Here is a 27038-nt window from a genome sequence, read left to right on the forward strand (position 1 = left end):
ACCTAAGGCCCGATTACGCAGGTTCGTAATAAATATAAAGCAGCAATGTACCTGCTGCATGTATTAGCCACACTATAAGTACTGTTTAACCGTTATACCATAAAATGTGTACTAGCGGTAGTTTAGTGTGCATCTGCTCATAATTTGCGTAACTTAGACTAATAATCTAGGTTGGCAGAAATACTTACCTTAAAATTAATGTATTGTTGAACGGTGTGCCAATCATACTTAGCACTGTTGGTGCACTAGTAGTTACACCGGTGCTTAAAGTTTTTTGTCACTAAAATCTTTCGATGCTGTCAATGGTTCTAGGCTAAGTTTCTACCACATCATACTAGCATGGCAAAGTTAGCAAAAAGAACAAAAATGCTCGTTTGTTTCAAATTTTCTATGTTTATGATCGAGTTTACTTGCAGAAATGATGCCATTACCTCAGTACTCTTTGATATCCTGCCAATTCAAGAACAAATTACGCACACTATTTACCTTTTGCGGTGCAATCATACGAAAGCTTACCAGAAAATTCGGTTTTGATCGATGATGAGAGACAGGAAAATCTACAGACCCGTAAAACGGTGCAATTAGCTGGCTTGTCACCATTTCATGCCAATTACGGACAAGGTACCTTCCCTAAACAATAAAATTTTCTACCAAGCTGATTAATTACTGTTCATATTCCATTGAGAATGCATTTCAATTCCACTAAAATTGCGCAATAGCACCGAAATAAAGCAAATACTGCATGGAAAGAAGCGCTAGACCCAGCAAATACATCGTTATGATCTATATGGCTCGAATGAACGTAAAAAATTAACGACGTAAGCGGAGTGGTAAGACCTTCTCAATAAAGAATGTAGAGCGTAAGCCTTAGGTCGTAAAATAAGATCTGTGCCATCTTCGTGCGCTAATCATGTTGTATGCGACACCACTATGAAGTATTCTCTTGGCTGGGTCTATGGTCAAGAGCAATCAAACGTGCTATACTACCAATATGATGTAGGCGACAAATTCAATTCTGCTCCAACAAGAAAGGACAGGTAATAACGCAACAAGTGTCCAAAACCTGCAATACACCGGGCTGCACCATGCACACAATCCTTTTCCTACGGTACTCACAAAAATGAAAAAGAACATTTTCTTGGTAGCGATAAGCGCATTTGCACCGTTTGGTTCTGGATGATACAGCGAGCCGTTAGAACAAAACGATGCAAAGGCGTTGTAAAATACAAATGGCGCAAACATTTATTTTGTTCATCAGATCTCTGAACGCTCACAGCGAATCGCACCGCTTCTCAGATGATTTTCAACAACAATTCCCACCCTTTGGTGCTGAAATAGGAAGCAAAAACTTGGAGATGGCGGATGACAGTGAGTGCTACTATAACACCATTAAGAGAAAGTTAACCAGCGGAAGCATTGAGTCGCTAGATGTGGTTAGCAACGTGTTGGACAAGGATCATTCTTTGCTGTTCAGACTGTATAAAGAGGTGGGAAACATCACCATTCGGTACAAAGAGACCAGTTTGATGAGTTTGAAGGAGTTGCTGTGCCACACGGCAGTTGTAGGCAAACTTGATTTGGAGTTACCGGCGATTCAACCGGTCATCCGTTACTTTGAGGCCAACCTGTTAAACCGGATGGACGAGTTGATGGCATTGGATGAACTACCGTTGTGGACTTACGGACTCTCAAGTCACATGAGATTAAGAATGATAGAAGCGATGTCAGAGCATCTGAACCAGTGGGACGGCCTCGCAGCGATTCCGAACGCAAATGGAGTATCATCGGACACCAATCTAGATTTGTGCAGCATTGAAGACACTTCTGAGTTTATTGCCAAATTTTCAGAAAAAGAAAACGATGAAGAGAACCTACCAGGCTGCACAAATCTAGATCGGTGTTCGATGGTATGTTCGGAAAAAGAAAACGATGAAGAGAACCTACCAGGCTGCACAAATCTAGATCGGTGTTCGATGGTATGTTCAGAAAAAGAAAACGATGAAGAGAACCTACCAGGCTGTGAAGCAGCGATTAGCTTGGATACAAGCGTGAACACGTCAAACTTGGATAGAATGCTTGGTACGGCAGATCACATGTGCAACAACCGCAACGAAGAGTATAACAGTATGGTTGGCATGAGGGATGAAAAGGTGATCATCAATGGTAAACCTGGCAACAAAATTAGGAGAGAGACAGTTGCCAAGCACGTAAAGGTGCTCATAGAAAATCTATCGCAGATTGAACTAAACACTTTGAAGCTTGACAAGCACACCGTGCCATTTTTTATAGCTAGTGTGAGAGACAGCTTTCTCATCCCAAAGCTGTTCACGATTGAAGAACTGGTTGTAAACGAAATTCTGCAGAGTAAGCATTACCACTCGCTCCAGAGCAAAATAAAAGCATATGTGAACGGACAAACCATCGATAATATCAATGTAATGCTTTTCAAACTGTTCTTACGTTGCAAAGTCAACCTCTCATACGAAAATTCGTTGATGTTGGTTGATAACGTCTGTTTGGATTGCTTGGTATTCTTTCTGGCAAGACATTCAAATGCTGGTATCTGCCAATTGGTGTCTTTTCTTGAACAGCAAAGGTATTTTTACGTGTTGATGATTTCTGGTACGAACAAAATATCACGTGATGTTATTGACTTGGTGAATTCTTCTGTGACGGGCAAAAATAATGAAAGCTGTTTGGGTAATGCGCAGGTAAGGGAGTTGATCATGAGTGTGTCTCAGGAATGTAGAAATGAAGTAAAAGATAATGCATTCGGGCTTGGTGATTCCGATTCGGACACAGAAATAAGCAAATATGGTAGTTCTGGTCCTGACACGGATGGACTGACCAAGAGATTGAAAACAAAAATGTCTCTCAACAACGAACATGTGCAGCTAGATGATGATTTGCCATCTGGAAAGAACAAAATAAGCCATTTGCCGTGTCCATTTCTATCTTTTATCTGCGGTCAGACCAGAAGATTCCACAATTTAAGTATAGAACCGATAGATTATATTTTACACACACTTAGAACGAAAAGACTTAGCACAGAGGAGCAGAGGTTGCTGGATGAATTGTGTTGTACCGGCTACGAAGGAGATCTTGGCGAAAAGCTTTGTTCGAGGATGCGTAAAGAGGAACAATACGAAATAAGTGCGATCATAGCGAAGCCTTTTCATACGAAGTATTTCTCCTACTTCTTTCGGCGTAGGGAACAAAGCACCAAGGTCTTTGATTATCTGCTGAATCACCTGCCATCAATGAGCACCATGAACAGTTTAAAAACCCTGGTAATGATTTTTAGTAGCAAAGTGTTCTATGAAGACGATTTTGTGCTCAATAACACGGCTGATGGAGAAGAGCAAAGAAACTCACACGATCATGGTAGTGTTGTGGTGGATGAGCATGGAAAGCAAGGGCATTCGATCCGGAGTGAAGATGAAAATTGTTTAATGGAACAGGCACTTAACGATTATGTTAACAGCAAGTACAACAAATACAAGCATACACTTTGCAAACTTGCAAGAAGCCTTGATAAGAAGCGCGGCGCTGACATTCTCAACGTTCCGTACGTCTTGAACAGTTTAATCCCCCACATCAATCAGTTTACGTTTAATTTAAAGAAATTTTATCGAAAGATAACTTATCACGTGGCAGCGTACCGTTTTTTGGAAGGCACAGGGTGCAAAAACGAGCTTCTCAGTATTTTTCTGTCCGATAAAAAGTACGACATCCTGCATCAGCTTAAGTTCGTTTCAGAATTGAAGGAAGGCGAGTCTGACAGTACGACTCACCGAATTATACTCGAGTTTTATCTTAACCGAGTGTTGAACAACGATTTCATCGAAGAAACACACGTGATGTACGTGAAAGAGATGCTTGATTACCTGCTGACCGTAGAAATGAGCACAGAAATAAAAAGAAGCTACGACTGTGTTCTATTCCGTGCCAAGCAGTGCATGTCAATGATGGGACTTGAATTGAAAGTGAAAAACGTACGAAGTACCGAACAGTGATTGTGAGTTCTGCAGCAGTGGATGAGTCTCTCCGTGACACGTACATCACGGCCAGGCATATTCGCTCATGAATTGGCCTGACAGCGCATGTGATGCTGCTTAGGAAGAATATTTCGTTTAATTTTGGTGTGCGAGGTGGTAGCTTTGATGTTTACGTAGGATGAGTGCACCGAGCAGCACGATGATACCTGCTGATGGGGCTCTGTCAACGGTTGTTTAAGTAAATCTTTTCGGTGCGAAAAGTACCTGCTGATTTGTTCAAGCGATTTAGTACGCCAACTTTTTACCGGCTTCCTTTCTCGTGTTAATCGTCCCTTCTCTTGCATAGAATCTGCAATTTGAAATTGTGACCATCAAAATGCTTTGTAATCCTGTAATCCTCGCTTGCGTGTACTCGTAGTCCGATGTTATCGTGCCCCTTCACTTTGAACACCAAGTAATTGTAATTTTGATTTACAGGCTCAACATTCTGCTCCAGCGCCTTCACAATTTTGTACGCAACATCGTATTTCGTCCTTATTTTGACAAGGTATCCCTGATAATCACCATCTCCAACACTGTACATTCTGTATTCTGGCTGGTTGTTTAGCATTCGATCCCTTTTGAACTGCTTTTCTGCCAGCAGTTGGTGGCGCATGCTCGACCGGTGCACAATGTACGATGACTCGTTGGTATGCGTGGTGTAGCACAGCCTACACTCAATCTTTCCCAAATGGTTGATTCGTAGGTACTTATCGTTTTTCAGATCGTGGAGTTTGTTTATCAGCTGCTTGAGGCGTTTTTTGCGGGTTTCCTTGACGATAGCAGGTGTGATTTTGGTGTGTTTTTCTGTCATGGTGCACTGAAGACAAAATTCTGGTCGGGGTTGTTCCATTTCTCGGTATAGAACAACAAATTGTGACAGCCTCTGCTGCAGAATGGGAGTAAGAACGAAACGAGAAGAAGATGCACGGCACCACGGTGCACACGCAAACAACAAGTGGGATGAAACGCACCCTTTGCTTCGTCTGCTCAGCCCACTCGCACACTGCTCTCATAAAACACATGGTAACGATGGGGTTCGAACCCACGCCATCCTACGGATGAGCAGATCTTAAGTCTGCCGCCTTAACCACTCGGCCACGTTACCTTGCGCCCGCCTCTTCTAGCGAATCTTATAGCGATGAGTTGTGCAACCTCCTAATAGATCAAGGCCGCGCATCCCATGCACGGCTGCCGCAAGCGAAACATCGTTATAAATGTACGATGTATAAACATTCGTAAATTTAAGCAGTGCACTGTCAAAAAACATTTTATAAATAAGTCATTTGCACAGAGCAGTTTTAGTGGCACAACCAATTCTTCCCCCATGTCCTTCAACCATCTCGTCAAGCAGATCAAAAAGAAAAATAACGACCTCAAATTCATAGTGGTAGGCCTTGACAACTCGGGAAAGACCACCATAATAAACAGCCTCCTACGGATAAGCGCCACATCATCGCCAACATTCGGATACACAATTTACAGGAACGTGTACAAGGGAGCAAACCTGACCCTGCTCGACATAGGCGGCCAAGAAGCACTCAGAAAGTACTGGTCAAATTTTTATGAGGACACGGATGGCGTAATCTTTGTGTTCGACCTGTTCGATGCACGTGACTTTGCAGGTGAGTTTAATAAAATCCGAGAAACGCTTGCCGGCTATCCTGTGCTGATGTATGGCAACAAAATGGACATTGACTGGGAGCGCGGACGAAAGATTGTTGGGAGGGTTGGACGTGAAGTGTGTGATGGGGAGGTAAAGTGCTGCGGTGTTAGCGGAAAAATGGGTGTTGGGTTGGAGGAAGGAATGGACTGGCTGGTGAGTGTTGCCAAGTTGAATCTTGCTAAAGAAATTCTGTGATGATGATCTGTGGGTGTGAGTGCACCAAAATAACGGGTGCAATTGTCCAAGAGGTTGCTCGTGGCAGTGGCTGCAAAGTGGCGTACCTCTGGAGAAAGCGAGGAATGGTGATTTGCATGTATGGACCGTGTCCACGATAGCAAACATGCTCGTTGTGAAAGGGCCGTTGCTGCATCAAACCGAAGATGCTCCGAGCTGGTGGCAATTACATTTTAGTAAAGTAGCGTGGCAGCATTTGATTTTCAAGGATGTGTTAGAACGTGTTTTCTTCGTTTTCAACCCATCCTGGGAGAGCCCTGCCGAAATGTAGCACGTATCAAACGGTAGGTGCTGATGAAACTCGGTTTACCTGTTGGCAACTCGATGTGATGTGGTAAAAGCGCCAGAGTGCCCTCTCCGCTTAACACGGATGAGCACGATTATCTTACCGTTCACCCGTTCTGCACTGAAGCAACGCGCATTTCGCTGAGCACATAATTTGCTGACGAGCGCTGTGGAACAAGCACACGTGCAATAACGAAAGGATTTGCACTCATAAACCGCAACGATGTCCATTTACCACTTCCAGAACGTCCCTAAAAGGGCTCATTAGCAGTAAATTATCCATTCGTTCATTTGCACACGATTCTTCTCGTCCAGCGTGCCAGACAGTTCTGCCATTGGTTCGTGCCCGTAGAACGAATGCAGTCCGTTCATAATCTCTGGGCAATGCGTTTAAAGATGCTTTGAGCAACGCCAAACGGACTGATTGCCGAATCACACGAGGAATGTTTTGTTGATCTGGGCACCACACGGCATTGCGACTGTCACTGGGTAGGAGTGCCGCTTCAGTGGAATAGCGGTGTGCTGACCGTCACTAATCCTACGGGTGTGCAGATTGTGTCTCATTGGTCCCGGTTAGGAAACGGAGTGCACCATGGCGTATTTCATCGGAACACTGCCCGTCAATGATGAACAGAATTGCTGTGAACATTTTTAATTCACTGCCACTCTAAATTTGCTGCGTAATATTCCGTTAATATCTGAGGTACGCCGGTCAATACGTAGTTTAAGGATCGCATTCGTGTTCTATTTTAGCAGGAAACGTCATTTGTGCTGTTATCTGCTTATCATTGAGAAGAAGTGATGTGATCGCAAAAAAATTGGGACAGAATATTTGAAGAAACAGCACTGGCGGTACGAATTCAGCAATGAAATGTTCTATCAGTTATTTGCACACCATGCCTGGAAACTGCAGAGCAACCGATGTTGCTCCATGTTTAGCAGCGAGGCCGAAGAAGATCCTACGGCACCGAAAAACCATTCATATAAATAAAAAGACGGCTTGACAGTTGATTAGACAGCTAGAAAATCAAGAGTTTTTATTCCTACTCGGCACAAAATAAAAAGAAGAGAATTGTTTTTCAGCTCATTCTTTCTGACACGCTCTCAAACACCATGCAGCATCAAAATTACGTGATTACGGCCAGAAAATAATTCTTTAACTCATGCCAAAGTGCCAAAACGGTGAATAAACCGATATATGACATATTAACGGAAGAAAATACCATTTCATAGGTAGCGCAGCTTTCTTCCGTTTCATGAACGGAAATAGCGCTGTTCTTAGATCATAAGAAAAATTGTTGATGAAAAGTCGTGCACTTGGAAGATAGCCAAAATTAAAAAATGTTGATATCGGCAAAAAGACGTGCAGAACGATAAACGAACCGGATGTATCTGCCATCTCAACAGAAAAGGTGCACAATCACGCACCGTGTTTTATTCTAACGTTTGAGCGGTAGTAGATGAAGGACAAGTTGGTGCATTCTTCAGTGAGGATGTACCGGAAACAAAGATAGAATTTACGCTGCTTCGGAACACTGTTCCATACCGCAATCGTATCACACGTATTGCTTGACATAGCTGAACAATTTTTTATTTTTTGTCTGCTGATCACAGGTGATTGTTATTTTTCGTGGTTGTACTTCAAAATTAACAGCGCTTGTGCCGCTTCCTGAATAATAAAGCTGCGGTTTGCGTGATGTGTTCGATCGTACGAATTTATTGTGGCATTTACTTTGCCGAATCTTTCGTTTGGCAAAGGAGGACCGCTGCCATGTTTTATACACGGTTCATTCCTTCCATATTTATCAATGTGCATTTTCTTTTCTTTATCATAGAATTTTACGTTTGTGAATGTAAAGCTCTTTCTATGCGGAGCGATGAATTCCAGCTTGCCCAGATACGGCTTCAGAAAACGATTTACCGGCATTTTTTCATATCTTGAATGTCTGGGCGGTTCCCTACCAGGCACACCGTTTCTCTCGCTCTTGTACATCGCAACACTTACGCGATTACTCGCCTGGTAGTTTCCATTATTGCCTAAAAAGGCATATTCACGTCTATTCTCACAGTTTCCATTCTTTTTGCCGTTCAAAGCGATGTGCAAGCGCATATTTCTGTGCTGCAAGTCGGTACCGTCCGTAGCCGCGCGCAGGCGGCTGTTCTCGCAACTCTTTTCAGTATCTACCGATAAGGCGTGTACATAATCAATGCTGCCATTCCTATCCTTACCACTCAAATCGTTCTGCTTGTACAGGTATTTTGGGTTGTTTTCATGGGCACCAGTTGATACTTCTGTGCGTATTACTCCCCTTTTCTTCTCACACTCATATTCTCCGCTTTTCTCCCCAATTTTCATTTTTTCCACTCTAGGATGCAACATAGATTCGGTTTTCTTTTTTTTATTTAAATCTTTCCTTATCAAAAAAATTGCAATCATAAACATCAGCAAAACGTCACATTTAAATTATAATGTTATTACTTGCACGAATGTGCGTGCTGTGATTCCGAATACTGAGCGGCAACCGCTCAGTTCTTTACTATTTAAATTTGTAAATAGCCTTTTACTTATTGTAAATATACCAATTCAGGCCATTTCCTTATTGAGCACGGATAGTTCTTTAAAATGGTGATTTGCCCTACATATAAACTGATCATTTGCCTCTTTGACATTTGAAAACCATTTTGGCTGATTTACACTGTTTGTGATCAGTGATGGCGAACTTTGGTGCAGCAATGATCGACTGTGTACGAAAATGCGTTTGATAAATTCAGTTTAATCTGATGATCGGGATGCAACCGTGTTCTAAAAGATCACTTCCTTCCTCAAAAACGTGTTTATTCGTTCCCACAGGATGCTGCGCAAATATTCTCTGGCCTTATCAAAAGGTGGCAGAGCGCTGGCCACCAATGATCTGCGTAAATACCGTGTACATGCATTGCTGCTGAACGTCATATCTTCTGTTGCATTTCTTCCCTTTTCTGTTTGTTAATTACTCCAATGTTTCTGTGACCAATTATACGTGTTTAAATTTATTGCACCGTTTCTCGCAGTTCCATGTGTTATTTGCCGCCAGAGCACAATTAAATCGATATCACGATAAAATGAATTTGCTAATCAATTTGTCATTTCTGCGCGGTCTAACAGTCCGTTTTTAACCACAAGAGCAATTTTTATGAGTAGCAGTTGTGCAATCATGTATTTTATCTAATTACGTTTGCAATTGCTTTGTTTCACGGTTTTACGCTGCACAATAATAAATTGCACATGGTAATCGCCATATGATTGCACTGCGCCTCGTATTCTATGTACGTATAGCACGATGTGTGTCATTTGGTGCTCTCCGTGTTACGTACTCAAAACGTACGACCGGCAGTCCTGTGATAGCAGCTGCTCTATTTCTGCCTTATTCTAAAATTTTTTATTCTTTATAAAGAGAACTGCAACTTTGCACCCTTTTCCCGGTACAAATGCGATATCCAGCCAGCAACAATGCATGCACAAAGCACACCGATAAACGGCAAAGTATTCGTACGTACTAATTGCTTTCTTCCACATGAACTTCTCCTTTTTTTGTATTTCCAATTTTCCTCAAAACTGTAAATTATCTCTCAATTTCCTGCTTATAGCTTATGGTGTTTCTTAAAACACACCGCGATAAATTGTTCTCTAAAAAAAGATTTTTGGGATTGGACAAAGAAATGGAAACCGGTTTTGTTAGATAGGGAGCACGTGCTGTACGCTAATACTTTTGATTAGACGTGCAGATGGCCGTGTGTGATACAAGAAAATGAACAAGCGCACTTTAATGGACAGACCGAATCTTCAAAAACAACTAGGACCTGATGAAATGGATGGCAGCCCGTATCATTTAACAGCTTGCATCTGCTAAATGATAAATTGTGTGTTAAAAGGGATGATATTGATCAAATGACCCAGCAATATCACCTATCGTAGAACATTTCGTAAATAAGTTTGGGTAACCTACGTGGGCATAACGATTTACCGCGTGCACCTGCAAAATACCAAGCATTTATCGTACCACCTCCTATATTAGCATTTGATGAATTATCTTGCCTAATCAGCGGTAACATATACCTTACCGTATATTTGTGATTTGCTCAACAGTTCTAAATCAGACATACAAGCTTGGTTCACCAAGGTCATGCTCATATTATTTCTATACAAACTCAAATTTTACCAATTCTTCTCCAAACCGCTTATTCCCCAACTCATTCTTTTTTACGATCAGTTCTATTTTCAAAGCGTGCCATCAAAACAGTGCACCCCGAATATTTTTTAGAAAATGTCTTTTTCTTCACACATACTTTTCAGAGTATGTTTTTTTAATATTTCCTTCTCGTCATAGGGCAGCTAGCGATTTGCTTAGCGGTTGAAACATTTTTTCGCTTTGTAGAGCTATTGATCCACAAACAAAGGTTGGTAAAAGTGCGGTCCATGTGCAAAAAATGTTCAACACACGGAACGCCACGTTATTTCTATGTGATTTACACGTACCACGATGCGATTCGTTATGGTGTGGTACACCAAAAGAGTTGGTTTGCGCTGTGGATACGAGGTGCAACGTGATAAGCAAAAGAACGCTCATAGGCGAGAGGTATTGCGTATTATGTGGAAATACTGCCCATGACAGATAATTGGTGATGTATGGCTATGTCTAACAAATGTAAAATTACCGGTGGCTCTCAATTCGCTGCCACCGAACTAAGCACCCACTTGTCGGTAATTCGTACGGTATTAGACGTATTAATGGGAAGATGGGGAAGTAAACAACAAAAAGCTGGTGGCTGAGAAGTACGGTCTTCTTTTAATTCACAAAGTTACTGTTGGGTGTGCCAAATCGATGTATTAATACGGAGTAAGTGCTTTTGCACCCGCGGTGCAATACAAAACGGTCTTTTGGTCGAACTCTCTTTGGCCAAGTTGCCGGTTGTTGCTCACCTCGATGTTTGAAACGAAATACAGCCTCAAGAAACCAAGAGCTCGTAGTAAGGTAGTTCTCAGGAACATGGTTCGAAAAGAGCAGGTACCTCAACTCTGGTTTTAAAACAAATACTCAACGGTTTTATCCGCCATCAAACACAACACAACACTGATAACAGTCTCATTTTTTGTAATATGTGCAGATTATAAAACGTACAAGGCTATTCTGTGCGTATTCTCCTCTTTTAGCAATTGTGCAAAATTTTTGATCAATAATGGAAAGAACGGGCAAAAAGAATTTTAACCAAAAGTGCTCGTTTCATCAACACCACGCAATACCGTAAATAAATTATATTTTCATATTTTATTCCCTATTTAACCCTGAATTGCCACATAAGCGTGTACCTCACGAAGAAATCCCTTACTTATCATTTATTACCCTTCCTCATGCATAGATCGACAGGTAAGTTTGTGTTTTCGTAAAAAAGCTTATCTTTGAACTAAATTTATTTATTCCTTCGTTCACACCTCATAGCAATGATAATTTTTCTTTCATTTATACCAGCGTGACACGTTCAAACAGAAGAGCTCAAAATTTGATGTGATTGATTTAAACCATCAGAATAGTTTAAATGATTGATCAGGGGGGTGGTACGTGCTGATAAGGAACAGCCCGATTGGAAGAGCATATCACCACTGTAAAACCTAAATCACCCCATCAATTTAACTAATCAGCACATCCTGGGTATGGAGGGAGTTGAATGGATTTGTTCACGTCTCACAACGAATGTACCAACTGCACCGTGGACCGCTTTCCCATCGACCCTCCATATTCTCAGGCACCCTTCCAGCCCTTCAAAATTCCAAATGAAAAAAATTGATGCGTCCTACGTTCAAGCGAACAAAAGCATATTCACCAACAAAAACACGGTCATAGTGGTAGGGGCCGGTCTAAGCGTGCCGTCCAACATACCTGATTTCCGTTCAACTGACGGTCTCTTCGCCACACTCAAAAAGCGCTATAAAATACGCGGCGAACACATCTTCACATATCGATTTACAATCGATAAAGAGACGCGTAGCACGTACCTAAAAGTGATAAGCGAGCTGAAGCAGGCGGTCGATGCCGCACAGCCATCGCATGGCCATTACTTTCTGAGTCATGTGCGCGAGTTTGAAAAAAAAGTGCGCGTTTACACACAGAATGTGGATGGGCTGGAGGAACGTGCCGGTCTGAAGTGCACCAAGGATTTTGGCACCGAGCTGGTTTATCTGCACGGTAATTTGAACGTGCTTGTGTGCACGTATTGCGGGTATAGCAAGCAGTTCGGGAGGGAGGAGCGTGAAGCGTTTGGAAGAGGTTGTGAAGTGGAGTGTGAAAGATGTTTGACCAAGAATTACGGGCAGGGAGCAAAGGTGTGCGGTGGGATGGATGCGGTAGAGAACGAAGGAATTGGAGGGGGTGACAAGCGGATGAGTGAGGGTTTCAAGGACAAAGAGGTGATGACGGACAGGGATGGTACCGTGGAGGAAGAAGAGTGTGTGGGCAAAAAGACCGTATCACGACATGCCACCGGTAATGAACATGCAAGTGCACAGATCGGAAAAAATGACAAAAACACGGGCAGAAAAGGTTTGCGTGATGAGCTCACGAATGAAAGCACGGACAAGAGCCGGTCCATGATTACCGGTGCTCAACCTGGGGATAAAACCAAAACGAGAACAAACGACCGGTGTGAGTCCAAGGAAAGCAAGACTAAGCCACAAAGAGCGGTTCAAAATCGCAAAGAAAACGCAAAAGAACAGAAATCTCTCAAGCACAAGGATGTACACGCCAGCAAAGTAGAGGGCAGCTACAAGGCCATCAGCGAAACGCCCAAGAACACGTTAGCGCCAAGAACAAGCCGCAAGTTAGTAACAGGCATGATGAACACCAACATAATCCACTACTACCAGGTACACCCCGACAGCCACTACATAGCAACCATGACCAAGAAAGACAGCAACTGCCAGCTACTCATAGTGATGGGCACGAGTCTGAAAGTACACGGTGTCAAGCAACTCGTTAAGTACTTTTCGCGTGTTGTGCGCGCTAATAACGGAAAGAGCGTGTTCGTTAATTTGGAAAGCGTGTGTAAGAACATGATGGAATGCTTTGACATGTTCTACGAGGGCACGATTGATGAGTTTTGCGGGGTGCTGGAGGAGTGCGCAGGGCACAAGGATGAGAGGAAGCTCTCGATGCGCAATTTTGTGTGTGTGAGAAGCGGTGGACAGGTTGGCAAGGGAAAAGATGATAACAAATGTGGGCTGCGTGAGATTAGAGAGAAGTTGAGCAAAAATAAACCGGCAGCACGGGAACATCCCAGCAAGAGCGTACAAAATGGCAGTGAGAAAGAACTGCTCAGCGGTCGATCAGATGCACAAGCGATTGGCAGTGATGAGCACCACTCGTTGAACACGTGTGCTGGTAAGGACACGAGGAGCGGTCAGCAGCGTATGCGAAGGCTGAGTGCCATAGACAACGCAGAAGAAGGCGCGTGTGCTAAAAGCATCACGAAAAAGGACTCGTTTAGTGCGGTGGAGAGCGATGCATGTACGAACGTTTCAAATAAAATAGAAGCGAAAGAAAGGCAACAGCACAATACCGGTGATTTACGTGATGCTGGGGCCGTAGGTGCAAACGAAAATAAAACAGGGGAGGGGATCGAAAACGTAAAGGGCACAAGAAATGATGAGGTGACCGCCAAGGACGTAAATACCGATGAGGTGATCGCCAAGGACGTAAATACCGATGAGGTGACCGTTAAGGACGTAAATACCGATGAGGTGACCGCCAAGGATTCGTTGTTAAAAAACGCTAAAAGCACGAAAAATGCGCAAAAAAGCGGAAAGAATTCTACGGCTACAAAAAAGAACGAAAAAGCAGCAAAGAACACGGGAAAGAAGGACAAAAACGTGCAAACAAAGAAAGCAAGCAATTTTAAAGAATGCGGTGCATCCACCGGCACGATCAAAGAGGTGAAAGCGATAAATAAGGGCAGCGAGAACCAACAGCAGGACCAAAAGCGTACCATCAAGAAAATGAGCTTGATACGTATAAAAACGAAGAAAACGGCTATTACGCCACCGGAACAGAGCAATGGCACGTGCACAAGCGGTGTTTACGATGAACAACCGTTTGATTCTATTCGTGTGAGCGAGGGTGCTGGCGATAGCGTAGGGAAGAGCACGTGCTTAACACCTAGGAAGAAGATGAACAAGAGTAAGAAAATGGCGTTGAAGACGGCCGATCTTGATTTGGGCAGCTCTCCGGTGGTGAAGAAGAAACAAAAGAAGAAATGATGGCAACGAAAATTAAATGTATTGATGAACTGTTTTGAATCGTAGTATTTGTTTTGATGGCACGTATGATCTGTGAAAAGTGTTCTTTGGGGAAGGTGCTTACACATGCATGCCTAATGGTTGATCGCAGAGCATGTCATTGCACCCATATGCGATCAGGAACGCTATCAAGATCAATCTCAGGCCCTTTTACCACATTACATGGTAAAATACACCAGCACTGTCCCTACCAATGACTTACACACTGCCCATAATCCTGGCATACCTGTAGAACAGCCCTTATACACCACGCTTTTACCTGCTGATCCGGATTTAAAGCTCATTCTGTGCGATCGTTCCATACGAACACGATATTCCCACCGCTCGGCTGATGTGTGCAAACGTTGCATCGTGCTCCAACAAAGTGCTCAGCATTGGCGCGTGCACTCCTCCAACAGACGTAACAACACAAAACCTTTGCTCTACTGCGGTAGAAACGAATGATAAAACCAATTCATTTCCTTATTCTTCCACGAAAAGACATGATTTATTGCATCGTGCTACGCTACCATGGATGTTTTATTTCCTCCTTCTCCATCAATACAACATCCTCGTAACGTACAGATCCGTGCCATTAAGGCAACAATAACCATTTCATTTCCTTCTACGTTAACAAACGTGCTCACAATGACGAACCATTTCTGAACCAACGGCAACAGCGTCACAGCCGTAAAGAACGCAATTGTGTGTGTTTGACCGTGTGGTTCTGTTCAATTTGATTTTTATAAACATTCATCGGCAGGCCCTATCTCCGTGGTATATTCCATTCCAAGCCTTATCCTCATAAAACACTCAGTTCGCGCGGTCCCTTCCCGCAGGATATTCAGTGCTCACAGTCTCTTCACATCAAAGTTAATCAAACCGCACATCAAATACCACTGATAGCGGTGTACCAAGACTAAAGCTAGCAGCAAAGGATAATTTACTAAAATCGCGGTGCAAATCCTATCGAGGCACCGATGGGCAGCCGCATTGTCGTTGATTTGCTCTACAGCCCAACATCAACCTCAACGAAGATGTTCATCCCCAACAGCTCCGTGCACAGATACTTAAAAACGTACGGCAAATAAACCACCTTAACACGCTTGCACCCACACAAGCACTCGCCGTTTCTTGCGAAAAGGAACGTTTTGCACTGCTCGCAGTACTCGAACGCTGTTTTATCGGAACATTCCATAAGACGATCGGACAGAAGGTACGCGCAGCCGTGTGCTATCAGAGCATCACGTTCCATCTCACCGAAACGTACACCCCCACCCTTCTTTCGTCCTTTTATGGGCTGTCGTGTCTGCGCCTGGACAGGTCCTACGGAGCGTACCTGCCACTTATCACTCACCATGTGCCTGAGTCGCTGGTAGTAGCACATGCCTGTGAACACGCGTGCCTGGAGCGGTTGACCGGTCACACCGGAGTACAGCGTTTCGTTTCCGTAGTAGTTCAGACCCAGCGCTTGCAGCTGCTCGCAGAAGTACTCGTGTGTGTGCGCACGGCCGTACTCCTTGAAGGGCGGGCACGCGTACCGTTCGCCCTTTACCACTGCCACAGTACCTGCAAGCATCTCCATCATCATACCGACCGTCATTCTGCTTGGGAACGCATGCGGATTGATGATAAGATCAGGCACCATGCCATGTTCGTTGAACGGCAGATCAACAGCTCTGTATCGGTAGCTAAGCACGCCCTTCTGTCCATGTCTGCTACAGAACTTGTCACCGATCTGGGGTGACCTTCTCACGCGCAGCGTAATTATGGCGAGAGTGTCCGTTACCCGCACACGGTGCACACGTGCACATTCCCCTGTGTACTTTACGCTCTCCCCGTCCTTCACATAAAGCACGCTGCCGTCCATCAGTAACTCGCCCACATCAGGAAGTACCACACCGTCTGTGCGCTCGACCACCTTCGTTATGTAAACGTATCCGTCAAACAGTCCCCGCTCTATTGCGCCCTTGTTGATGACCATCGCGTCTTCCATATCATACGATGTGTACGAGAGCACCGCTATGTACACGTTTGTGCCAAGCAATGCGCTCAAGAACGTACCAATCAGCGGTCTTTGCATGTTATTGAGCACGTAGAATTTGCTATCCGTGCGTCTCTCGTACGCAAACGTGGGATAAGCCATGGCCTGCTTGGCCATCTGGCACTGGTACATGTTACGCGGAGACTGGTTGTAATCTGAGAAGGGAATGGTTGAGGCAACGTACGAGAAGAAACGCGCGTTTGGCCGTTCTCTGTACACGGGCATTTTTAGGTATTGCGACGTGTGCGCCGCAGCATTGTGCTGGTCGAGCGCTACGCGATTGGCCGTGCTATTGAGCGCTTCGTTATGTCCGCTATCCTTAACATCCTGTTTATGCACATATTCTCCTTTTTTATGGCTCTGCTCTTCGTCTTTACGACCTAATTCATGCGTGTTTGCTCCGTTTCTATAGCTTAGATTCTTCTCATTAATATATTCCCGTTTATGCATGTTTTCATTGTTTTTATACCTGTAATCATGCGCATTGACAGTGTTTCCCTTGCTACGAGTGGTCTTTGCTCCGTACTCTCCATTCCTATTTTCACAATCTCTGATCTCCATCTCCCCCTTTTCACATTCGTTCAGTACAACGGCATCAACCTGCTCCATCACCCCCACATACACCTCAACACCCCCGTCCAGGACCTTTCTCATAAGCCGTCCAGCACCACCGAACACATAAACAGCGCCTTTCCTGTCCACAATCTCAATTTTTAATCCCTCAGCTCGTCTCCTTCTCCTCAAATACTCACTGAACCGGTCATCAACATATCCCACAACCCGTCCATCAACCACCAGCCGCCTACTTCCCACCAAGCAGCCCTTGACCCGCAATTCCTCGTCCCGACCAACGATTGCATCCATCGCCATGTGCACGATTAGCCCGCACGGTGCACCGTCAGGCGTATGTACTGGACAAAGAAAGCCAAAGCTTTCTGGGCGCAGTGCACGTACACTCGTGGTCTTAAGCATTGCGAAGAATGCACCTCTGTTGACGCTCTCAAAATGACTTATGAAGCGGTACGTGTTTATACGCTCTGCCAGCACTGCCAGCCCGGTTGTTTGCAGGAGGTCGTTTGTTCTGAGGATGAGATTGCCTGTTGCAAGGAAATGCTCAGCACGCTTGGCCACGTTGAAACGGAGTTTTTTCAGCACATCGTTTGCTGTGAGCACTACTTTGCTGCCGGAGCCGCTGTCATTTGGGGTGTTATTCGCTTTTGCCAGCTCGTCACGCATCTTCCCGCTTTCCTTTTTCTTGCTCCTACCCTCGTTTGTGCCCTCGCTCTCCGTAAGTACGTAGCGCAGCACTTCCAGTCCCTCCTCCAGCTTGTCCCTGAGCAGCCCCGAGAACAGTTGCCGCACACCAAACAGTTCCTGCGAGCTGAGCGCATCCATATCATCGTACTCCTCATCTCTGAGTCTCCTCAGAATGAGAATCAGCAGATCAAACTTATCGCTATATGTGCGCAGATGGGGAAGAATGGCATCAAGCACGTTAATGCCAAGGGATGCAAACTTAGCACCGAGCATTTTCTGTGCATTTGCGGTTGTTACGCCCGTGTCCAGGATAAACCGGCCCTCCACACCGAGCAAATCAAGAATTTGCCTGTCTGTTACGTCCTTGAGGGCCTTAAGAACAAGAATGACAGGCACGCTGTACTCGCGTCTCTTGAGCGTAAAGCGCATCATCACGTTCTCGTCGGTCATTAGGTGGAAATAAAGCACATGGCCCACTTCACAATACACCGAGCGGTACTCCACAGCCTTTGCCGTAAACATGGCATTCTTAGCTCTAAAGGACTCACGCTGTATCAAAAACGGAAAGTTGCGCTTGGGCACGATCAAAAAGCGCACCACCTTCTCAAAGCCGTCAATCACGAAGTATCCGCCCCTCGCCTCGCCCAGTCCATCGCCCACATCATCATAGTAGCTCGTGAGCTGCTCCTCATTTATCTCGTTGTGGCACAGCCTCGATCCCACCATCACAGGAAAGTAGCCGGCACTTTTGAGCTCGTCCCATCCACGTATACCATCGTTTACATGTACTTTTACGTGCATTCGTCCCCTGTAGCTGCGCATGCCCTCCACACAGTCGTTGGGCAGCAGTTTGGTTATGGTGTCGTCTGCTAGTACCGGTCTGTCGAACAGCACGTCTGTTACGGTTATTTGTATGTTGTTGATCTTTAGGGATGGTATTGTGCGTATTATGTGGGGGATTGAGGAGAGAAAGTCGTTGTATGCCAGGATGTGGTTCTTGTACATTTTGTGGGGATGGAGCGGTACAAAAAAAGAAGAATGGACGATTTGTGCGCGGGATGGGGTAGGTAAGGGATTGTTGCGTGAGAATGGGCCTAACAGCTGATTTAACGATTTTGGGAATGGCTTTAAATAAATTTAAGAATGTATCCAAAGTACAAATACACATTTTGCCGTACCTGTTTGTGCTACCGTTAGAGATCGCTTGTTGTTCTATTTTTATTCCTATGATAGCTAAATTAGCATCGTTTATAGAACGGAACAAGGTTCTGTTGCCTACTTGTCGTATCCCTGTTCATGTATTGGAGCGAGTGCTAGTTGGTTAAGAACAGACTTTCATTACGGTACGATCTTTGGAAAGCTTTGAAGGCAGATAGGTTTTTGGTGTTCGGTGACCTGAGTGTTGGCGCTGAGAAAACGTTGTGTTCCTTCTCCTTTCTGCTTCTATACCAGACATATTTGTGGCAAACGAATGCAAATTAATTCTATTTTCGTTACAACATTACGAATAAGACTTTCTTTTTCGGTGCATCATGTCACATTTTCCGTTGCTTTTACCTGTCTTGCATTTTTCGATATATTACCGGTTCAAGACTTAACTGCTATCCAAAAATCGTACCATTTGTATCGTTTCTATGGTTGAGCGAAGTGTTGTTCTGCACAAACGGAGTAACAAACAGTTCCTAATTTTTTATTTTGTGCAAAATCATTATTCATTCATTCAATAGATAAAAAGACAGCTCAAAAGCTGATTGGTCAGTTAGATGGTAATAAATTATTTGACCCGTTGAAAAAAAAAATTTTGTTCCAAGCATTTACACTGAATGAAGAGCAAAAGCTGTTCTAAAACTCATTTTTTCTGAGACGCATTTAGTCATCATTTACTTACAATATTAAAATTACATGATCAACAAATGGAAGTTAAGTTATTAACGCCTGCCAAAAGATCCTAGACAAGAGAAAAAACATAACACGACATATAGAAGAAGGAAACATCATTTAATGGGTAGTGCAGCTTTACTCGTTTTATAAACGGAAATAGCGCAGCTAGTGCGGAATAAAAATTTTTATTTTTTTCTTCAAACTTACCGACAGCTTTCACAGCCGTTTTCGAATAATATTGATAATTTTGGGTAGATTATCAAAATGTTTTAGATTTATGACTGTTTTCATCTATCACGGCATATTGTGAGATCATAGGCTACCCATAAAAGTCATAGGGAACAAACCGTGTCATCAATAGCAATGCTGCATAAAATTCTTTAAATACAGCTGTTCTAACAATTTTGCGTTTATAATGACTAATTCAGTATTTATTACAAAAATTAAAATTTATAAGGATGTTTCCTAAAATGCATTAATACCGGATTGGCCATTAAATACGACGCTCAAGAAAGGACCCCTGGCAACGAAGAGAGCACTGTGCGCGATTTGGTATGTATTAGCGCGCTACGGTTAGATAGGGACATGTACGGGGAGCGGGTGCTTAGTAACGTGTAGAGGTGATCTACACATGTATTAGAAATGGTTGGTAATTAATGATATATCGAACAGCAACGGGTAGATCCGTTCTAATGGGTGTAAAAGTGGTGATCGATAGAGGATGCTTTGGACAGGAACTGGAAAGACTGTTCTGAGTGGGCATCACAGATCAGATGCTGCCCTTTTGCCAGCATCATGAAATGATTCGGACGAGCGTGGCAGCCGGCTTTGATCCGATAAAGCGGTAAAATGCTGCCGTAGACATGGCAAGCATCCAGAACACGTGCTAAAATGACAGGTCTAGTTTAATTGCTCTAGCTGGTCCATCGCACTGAAAGTGCCACCAAGTACAAAACAATGGACGATCCTAAATACAGGTACATCTTTTGGTTTGCGTTCATCTTCTTCCATCTGCTGAAATAGCTGATACCAATATGAATGCCGCTGGAAATGGTGAGATTGATGCCAAGTAATGTCGGAAGATGCGGTGCTTTGTTAAATCCTGAATGTGTAAGCATTAGCAGCGTGTTGGAAAGTGTGGCACCAAATACATAACATAAATAGGACGAGATGAGCGTGGACGTATAACCCATGAGGAAGGTGGCTACGATGGAAAGCAGAACAAGAAACAGTGAGATGTATGCAAGAGTGCTTGTTTCGTAGCGTCTCCTGGTGAGCAGAGTGGAGAACAGCACAGATACTATCTTGGCGATGCCGTCTACGTAACCGAAAATGAGCTTTTCTTCGTCGTATTTTGGATCGTATTTTATGGGCATTACGAGCGAGAGCGCTTTGATGAACAGAAATATCAGCGCACGGAAGGGCAGCAAGGCGTAGTACAGCACTCTGCCGATTACGTTGCTTGCCAGATTTGTATTTTTTCGCCGTTCTATGAAAATGTTGGCTGAGTAGAACGCAAACGATATGTAAATGGTTGATGCGATGATGTTGAGCACGCTGAAAAATACGTAATTGCGGGTGAACGAGTCACGCGTAAGCACGCGTGCAGTAGTGAACAGCGTATTCTCTGCTTTTTTCACCGTTCCGGTGAGAAAGAATGCCGTGGCCAGACAGCATGTGGTTGACAATATGGACAGGATGAGCGCGGGCGAGTACTCCGACGAGGCAAAGAACAGGTCCTGACCGATCCACGACGAGAGAATGCTGCTCACGCGTTTTATCACATTGAACGTGCTGTACGTTTTCTCTCTTGATCCGCCCTCTGCATACAGCATGCCCTTCGTTAGCAGGCTGAGACTCGAGCTTGCGCCATGCATGCACGTAATCAGAACGAGCGGAGCGACCCGACCGTTCGGTATGATGAAGAAACATGCAAGGAAGATCAGATCAAGGACCGTGTCCCAGATCAAAATGTTTTTTTCGCCGAAGTGCTCAACGAATAGCGGACCAACAAGACTGGCCAAAAAGCCGGAAATGAAGAAGAACGGAATGACACTGTTGTGGAACGAAGTGTTCTTAATCTGCTTCTTCTCCACGAAGAAAGGCGTGATGAACGGTGTAATTGGTGAGAAAGTGCGTAGCGCATGGAATACAAAAATTTTTCTCATTCTTACGGGAGTCCTTATTTTTAAAATTTTTGTTCTTTTATCAGTTTGTAGTTAATTTATCATCGAACAAAGATGAGAAAGAGGATTGAGCGTGGCACGGTGATAATTAATTTATTATCGAACAAGGAAGAAAGGATGAGTGCGTAATGGAATGCGCACGATGAAACGTTTGAGATATGATTTTGTAGATGAGAGAAAAATGATAATTAAAGCGTAATTACGTGATAAATTGGGTGTGAGCCGTAGTTGTGATGAACGGATCATTTTTAGAGAGAATGAATGCTGTTGTCACCCACTGGACATTTCCTAGCAAACCACTGTTTGTGCTCAGCTGCCGCACCACGGCTCATAGCACATTTTAGCGATCAGATTTGTACAACGTGCCCTTCGCATCTCATCCACATCCTTGTAAAGCACACGGTGCCAAAGCATTTTTTACTAAAAGCACGTTTTTTTATTTGCTGTGCACTGCGCACTGAGTGGTATGTTCCAAAACATGCAGATTGATCGCAAAAGATAAAGTACAGCATTCTGATAAATTCACAATTAAACATCAAACGCTCACCAACCGATGCCCTGCTGAAACGGTGCGTAAATTTGGTACCCGCTCAGCTGATGCCTGCCGGCTCAGCAACATACCCTTACGAGTGTGATCATCCATAGAACTGTGAATGATGGAACAGCAGTGATTGAGGTAGGAGACCCTCAGGATTAGTGATCGTATTTAAATTAATTTATAGTTTATTTAAAATGAATATTTAACTGCTGATATTTACGAAGTAATGTAGCGACGTATTCTACCATGGTGTAATTACGTTCATTTTCTTTTACAACGAACTAACGCGTTGTACGTTTTGTTGCCGAAATGAATTTATCGTACGATATATGCATTGAGCTGCTAGTAAACTTATTTGCAGTGTTGTGAGAGCATTGAGGTAGAGGTAAATTTATTGGTTTTGTTTTGGCGCTGCTACTCTATTTCTTGGCTTTAAAAATTATTTACTTATCTTCTTACGCGGCAGTGTTATCCGGACGAACAATAGCGGAGTGTCAGAACGAATCATGAAATGTTAAATGCGATCGCGGGTACAGGCGTGCAAATTGAGAAGGTTAGATTGGAAAGCGATCGTTTCTGTGGCATAGAGAAAATACTTGAACATGGCACACGAACGTATTTCTAACCAATTAGCAGGCTATACATGAAGGTGTTCATAAATATGTGCAAAATACGGTTCAAGATCAAAGTTTGATCTAGATACCTTAAAAATGGGGAGCGTGGCAGGGGCCAAACACAAATTTTCTATTTAACCTATGTTTATTCGCTTCTTGGTGATCTACACGTTCTTCCCAACGGGACATATTACCATGTAAAAATTGTTGAGCATCTTCCGATGTGTGCAGGTACTGCCAGTGCTTGTAAAAAGCATTTTTTAATGTCTACCACCACAAACAACAACCTCTGTTCAACGATTTATCATACCACCAGCACTCCCTCATTGTATTCTTCAATTTGCTCACCTCTGATTCCTCAGCTGCACCGCAACTACCCTCAAAACGTCTGATAACCGGTCATTTGCAGTAAATCAGGACGTGGTGTACGTTCCATTTCCTGGCACTAATGCATTCACATGCTGATTGCACAGTTTTCTTCACCCAAAGAGGCTCGGTAGTGCATCCTCATGATGGCTGTGTAGGCAGCAAAAAAGTGCGATTTAGAGCATCCCCTATGCTGAGCTACATAAGGCAAAAAAAATTGGGCGAGGGCACGTATGCCGTGGTATACCTCGCTCAAATGGTGGAATCAAAGGGCCCGCACAAAATTTTGAAGGACGCCTCTGGCACAAAGGGCGTATCGATGGTAGCCATCAAAAAAATAAAGCACTACAGCAGCACCACGGGCATAGATCTGAGCACCATACGAGAGATAAAAAACATGCAAAGGATACGGAGCAAATATGTGCTCACACTCTTTGAAGTGTTCTTCCACAACAACTGCGTAAATATGGCGTTGGAATATGCACCATACAACCTGGAAGAGATCGTCAAAAACAAAAAGCTTGTGATAATGCCAAGTGACATAAAAGCTATCATGCTCATGGTGATGAAGGGCGTGTACGCCATACATCGCAAATTCATTGTACATCGCGACCTCAAGCCGAATAACATTCTTTTGGACGCGAATGGCATCGTGAAAATAGCAGATTTTGGTTTGTCGCGAGATTTGAGCGATAATATGACGAGCTACGTGGTCACGAGGTGGTATCGTGCGCCCGAATTGCTGTATGGCGCTAGGATCTACGGGTTCAACGTTGATATGTGGTCAATCGGCTGCATATTTGCCGAGCTTTTTCTACGAGTTCCGTTTTTTGCGGGCGAAAACGATCTCAATCAGCTCGATGTTATCTTCAGAGCGCTTGGAACACCAACCGAACACGAGTGGCCGGGCATGTCCACCCTGTCAAACTTTGTTAAACTGCCGTCATATCCCAGGGTGCCGCTGAAAACTATCTTTACGGGTGCTAGCGACGATGCAATTGAGTTACTCGAGAAGATGCTCGTGTTAGAACCACAGAAAAGGATAAGCAGCTATAACGCGCTTAAGCATGCGTACTTCAGTAACGGAGATAAGCCTACTCTGCCAAAGAATCTGATTATGTCGCTCAAAACGACCACCGAAGAATCGGATGGATCGTAGTATCTACGTAAACACGTATTTTCAGTGTTTGCCTGCATTTTCATCCTTCTAATTAAAGACATTTTGTATTTTTGGGTGGCATTCTTGTGAAATGTCAATTCAATCCAATATTAGAACAAATTTACAGCCCTGTCAAGATTATAAATTTTGTTCACACCAAATGCAGTTTGCTCGGCGACTAAAAGTTGCATCTTTCGCAGTGCGATCAAGACGGTGGACAGAAAGATTGGGCGTAAAAATATTTTGGCCCCAGCTCAGCTTGGAAAACCAACAAAATCGAAATGCATCAAGTAAAGATCGCGTTATCGACCACATTTGTCGTAAATACTTACAATGTCAACATGAAGTAGAGGGTCCTCCTTAAACAGCGGTGGTAAAATGTTTTATCTGTGTAAATGACATGACAAAAAACATAATCTGTAAATTCAAGTAAAAACACCTGCAACAACGCGAATTCCACGTCTAAACCGTGAGTAAGGCGATTAGCACTTTTATAGACTTTTAATTAGTAGGGTTAGAGGGTATATCCGATCGATTAACAGTCGTAGTTAGCCTTCGATTCTTTTTAGCTCGATTCCTCAGTTCCGGCCGGTTTTCCTCCGAATCTTTTGGCGGTGCACTTACTGTTCCATCATCTATTTCCATCGCTTCGATGGGCGCGTCCGATGTCGTGTCGCCTTGCTGTTCACCTTCTCCAAACACACCATTCTTTCTTGACAGAAACACGTCGTATCCCCCATGATCTAACATAGCACTCTCATGAGTACCATCTCTCATGCTCGGATTTAAAGAGCCTGTCTGGTCTGTTAATGTATCATTATTTAGATCGGGGTTTTCATCGTCTTCTTGTTGCAACTTTTGACCGTCTTCGGTTTTTAGAATGGTGTGATGTCGACCATCAGAACCACGACGGATCCTTAAATGCTGTTCGCTGTTCTTTTCTTGGCAGGTATCGTTCTGATGAGCAGATGAGTCTTGTACATTGCTATCAGTTTGTTCTTGCTCGTCAACCTCCTCTTCAACCGAATCTAATGTTTCTCTTGGTTCCACGCTTGATGGTTTGTTATCAAGTTCTGTCGTATCATCTTGATTTTTGATATTTTCTCCTTTCCCAAACTGCCGATAGCCATCCATAATTCGATTTCCGATATATCCCACGCCTCTGTGGAACGAATCCTTTAAATATGACAGGCGACCATGCATTTCACCCGTAACACCAGTACTTCTCGGTTCAACAATTGTTTCTGCATCGGCTGACGGATGCTCTTCATCAACTGTGTCATCAACTTTATCATCAACTGCGTCATCAACTTTATCATCAACCGTATCATAACCACCATCATTGTAACCAAGCTCATCACGATCCACTTGTAATCGATCTACCGACCCTTGAACCTCAACATGATTAGTTAGCCCACTGTTCTGAGCGTTAGGTTTTGGTGCTGCAGTTACTTTATCGTAAAATAAGTAGGCGGTAACCACCAAAGCTGCGCAGAATATCACAAAATACATGGGAAGACCGATGCATTCTTCTTATATACTAAAATTATTTAACGCTTCTCAATAAGGTAATCGTAGGAATTGATGGAAATGACAGAACAATCGCGGTATCGTTCATATTTGTTGGAACTAAAGCGTAGTGTCGTATCTACCGTTCAACAAAACGTTAAACCGCGAAAAGCAGATGAAATTGTTCCAAGATTTTTAACATTAAATGGCAAATCAGAGTAACACAGCGTACCATTCACATAAACATGTGATTATACGTTTAACGTGTATTCTGCGATCATATTGCTATGTTTAAAGTGTATGTTCTGCAGAGATACATAGATTTTTGGATGATCCTAAAAAGGGCCTTTACCTTTTTAGACTTGGCCTCGAAAAGCATTCCATTACAATTCATCTTTCATAACAAAGCATACAAACCGTTCCATCATTTGTTCAATTTTTCACTGTAAGCCATACAAAAACATTTCAATATCCGCTCCACTCCCGTTTCCATAACAAAAAATATAATTAGCAATAATACACCGTAACTTTACCTAAAAAGCATGTCATAAAATAGCACAAATATATCTATCAGTATGATACACGTTCATAAGCACATGTGCTGGTGATAATATATAATAAATTTACTACCAAGTGAGAAATAAACCAATTTATTAACTACCATTCAATTTACTGTCAACTAACCTGTACGGGCACAACAAGTACGTAAATGAAACAAATGCAGCAACCGCAAATAGATATTTGTTATTACGATCTATTTTAGAACGGATATGCGTTGTATGAGATGCGTGTCACCAAAAATTATAAATATTTGTTATTACGATCTATTTTAGAACATTTAATTCTTTCCACTATAAAGGACATAAACCTTTGCTCCACATCTTTGCTACCACCCACAACAGTAACAAACCATGCTATAATACCATTTGCTAATCATTGTGCTAGTAGTGAATGATT

General features: G+C 43.3%; 9 protein-coding genes and 1 non-coding gene across 10 annotated transcripts; 4 read left to right on the plus strand and 6 right to left on the minus strand.

The window, feature by feature from the left end:
- The first annotated feature begins 888 nt into the window (after positions 1-888).
- On the plus strand, positions 889-4255 carry VCUG_01340 (uncharacterized protein). Its single transcript, XM_008076158.1, has one exon. The coding sequence runs from the start codon at positions 1206-1208 to the stop codon at positions 4014-4016; it is 2811 nt and encodes a 936-aa protein (XP_008074349.1). The 5' UTR covers positions 889-1205; the 3' UTR covers positions 4017-4255.
- VCUG_01341 (uncharacterized protein) lies at positions 3720-4868 on the minus strand. The gene has a single exon (XM_008076168.1). The coding sequence runs from the start codon at positions 4849-4851 to the stop codon at positions 4321-4323; it is 531 nt and encodes a 176-aa protein (XP_008074359.1). The 5' UTR covers positions 4852-4868; the 3' UTR covers positions 3720-4320.
- A 193-nt stretch (positions 4869-5061) lies between these two features.
- On the minus strand, positions 5062-5145 carry VCUG_02810. The gene has a single exon. It is a non-coding gene; the product is annotated as a tRNA-Leu (tRNA).
- Positions 5146-5220: 75 nt separating this feature from the next.
- On the plus strand, positions 5221-6145 carry VCUG_01342 (small GTP-binding protein domain; the record flags this gene model as incomplete). Its single annotated transcript, XM_008076169.1, has 1 exon — positions 5221-6145. The coding sequence occupies one exon, from the start codon at positions 5221-5223 to the stop codon at positions 5896-5898; it is 678 nt and encodes a 225-aa protein (XP_008074360.1). The 3' UTR covers positions 5899-6145.
- Positions 6146-7790: 1645 nt separating this feature from the next.
- On the minus strand, positions 7791-8665 carry VCUG_01343 (uncharacterized protein; the record flags this gene model as incomplete). Its single annotated transcript, XM_008076170.1, has 1 exon — positions 7791-8665. The coding sequence occupies one exon, from the start codon at positions 8663-8665 to the stop codon at positions 7844-7846; it is 822 nt and encodes a 273-aa protein (XP_008074361.1). The 3' UTR covers positions 7791-7843.
- A 3246-nt stretch (positions 8666-11911) lies between these two features.
- VCUG_01344 (uncharacterized protein) lies at positions 11912-14942 on the plus strand (the record flags this gene model as incomplete). The annotated part of the gene is made up of 1 exon (XM_008076171.1): positions 11912-14942. One exon carries the CDS (start codon positions 11912-11914, stop codon positions 14507-14509), a length of 2598 nt encoding a protein of 865 aa, XP_008074362.1. The 3' UTR covers positions 14510-14942.
- On the minus strand, positions 14705-18833 carry VCUG_01345 (uncharacterized protein; the record flags this gene model as incomplete). Its single annotated transcript, XM_008076172.1, has 1 exon — positions 14705-18833. The coding sequence occupies one exon, from the start codon at positions 18831-18833 to the stop codon at positions 15537-15539; it is 3297 nt and encodes a 1098-aa protein (XP_008074363.1). The 3' UTR covers positions 14705-15536.
- A 1760-nt stretch (positions 18834-20593) lies between these two features.
- Positions 20594-21878, minus strand: VCUG_01346 (uncharacterized protein; the record flags this gene model as incomplete). The annotated part of the gene is made up of 1 exon (XM_008076173.1): positions 20594-21878. A coding segment is annotated over one exon (1255 nt), but the record flags the coding sequence as incomplete, so codon positions are not given.
- A 1617-nt stretch (positions 21879-23495) lies between these two features.
- Positions 23496-24640, plus strand: VCUG_01347 (CMGC/CDK/CDK7 protein kinase; the record flags this gene model as incomplete). Its single annotated transcript, XM_008076174.1, has 1 exon — positions 23496-24640. The coding sequence occupies one exon, from the start codon at positions 23496-23498 to the stop codon at positions 24570-24572; it is 1077 nt and encodes a 358-aa protein (XP_008074365.1). The 3' UTR covers positions 24573-24640.
- A 414-nt stretch (positions 24641-25054) lies between these two features.
- On the minus strand, positions 25055-26097 carry VCUG_01348 (uncharacterized protein). The gene has a single exon (XM_008076175.1). It carries the CDS (start codon positions 26082-26084, stop codon positions 25074-25076), a length of 1011 nt encoding a protein of 336 aa, XP_008074366.1. The 5' UTR covers positions 26085-26097; the 3' UTR covers positions 25055-25073.
- Positions 26098-27038: the final 941 nt, after the last annotated feature.

Source organism: Vavraia culicis (genome assembly GCF_000192795.1).
Source record: "Vavraia culicis subsp. floridensis unplaced genomic scaffold supercont1.20, whole genome shotgun sequence".
Taxonomy (NCBI): Eukaryota; Fungi; Microsporidia; family Pleistophoridae; genus Vavraia; species Vavraia culicis.

Excerpts from the sequence above, each read along its gene's own strand:
- VCUG_01348 (XM_008076175.1), bottom strand. The coding sequence starts at position 26,084 with ATGTATTTTGTGATATTCTGCGCAGCTTTGGTGGTTACCGCCTACTTA.
- VCUG_01341 (XM_008076168.1), bottom strand. The coding sequence starts at position 4,851 with ATGACAGAAAAACACACCAAAATCACACCTGCTATCGTCAAGGAAACC.
- VCUG_01340 (XM_008076158.1), top strand. The coding sequence starts at position 1,206 with ATGCAAAGGCGTTGTAAAATACAAATGGCGCAAACATTTATTTTGTTC.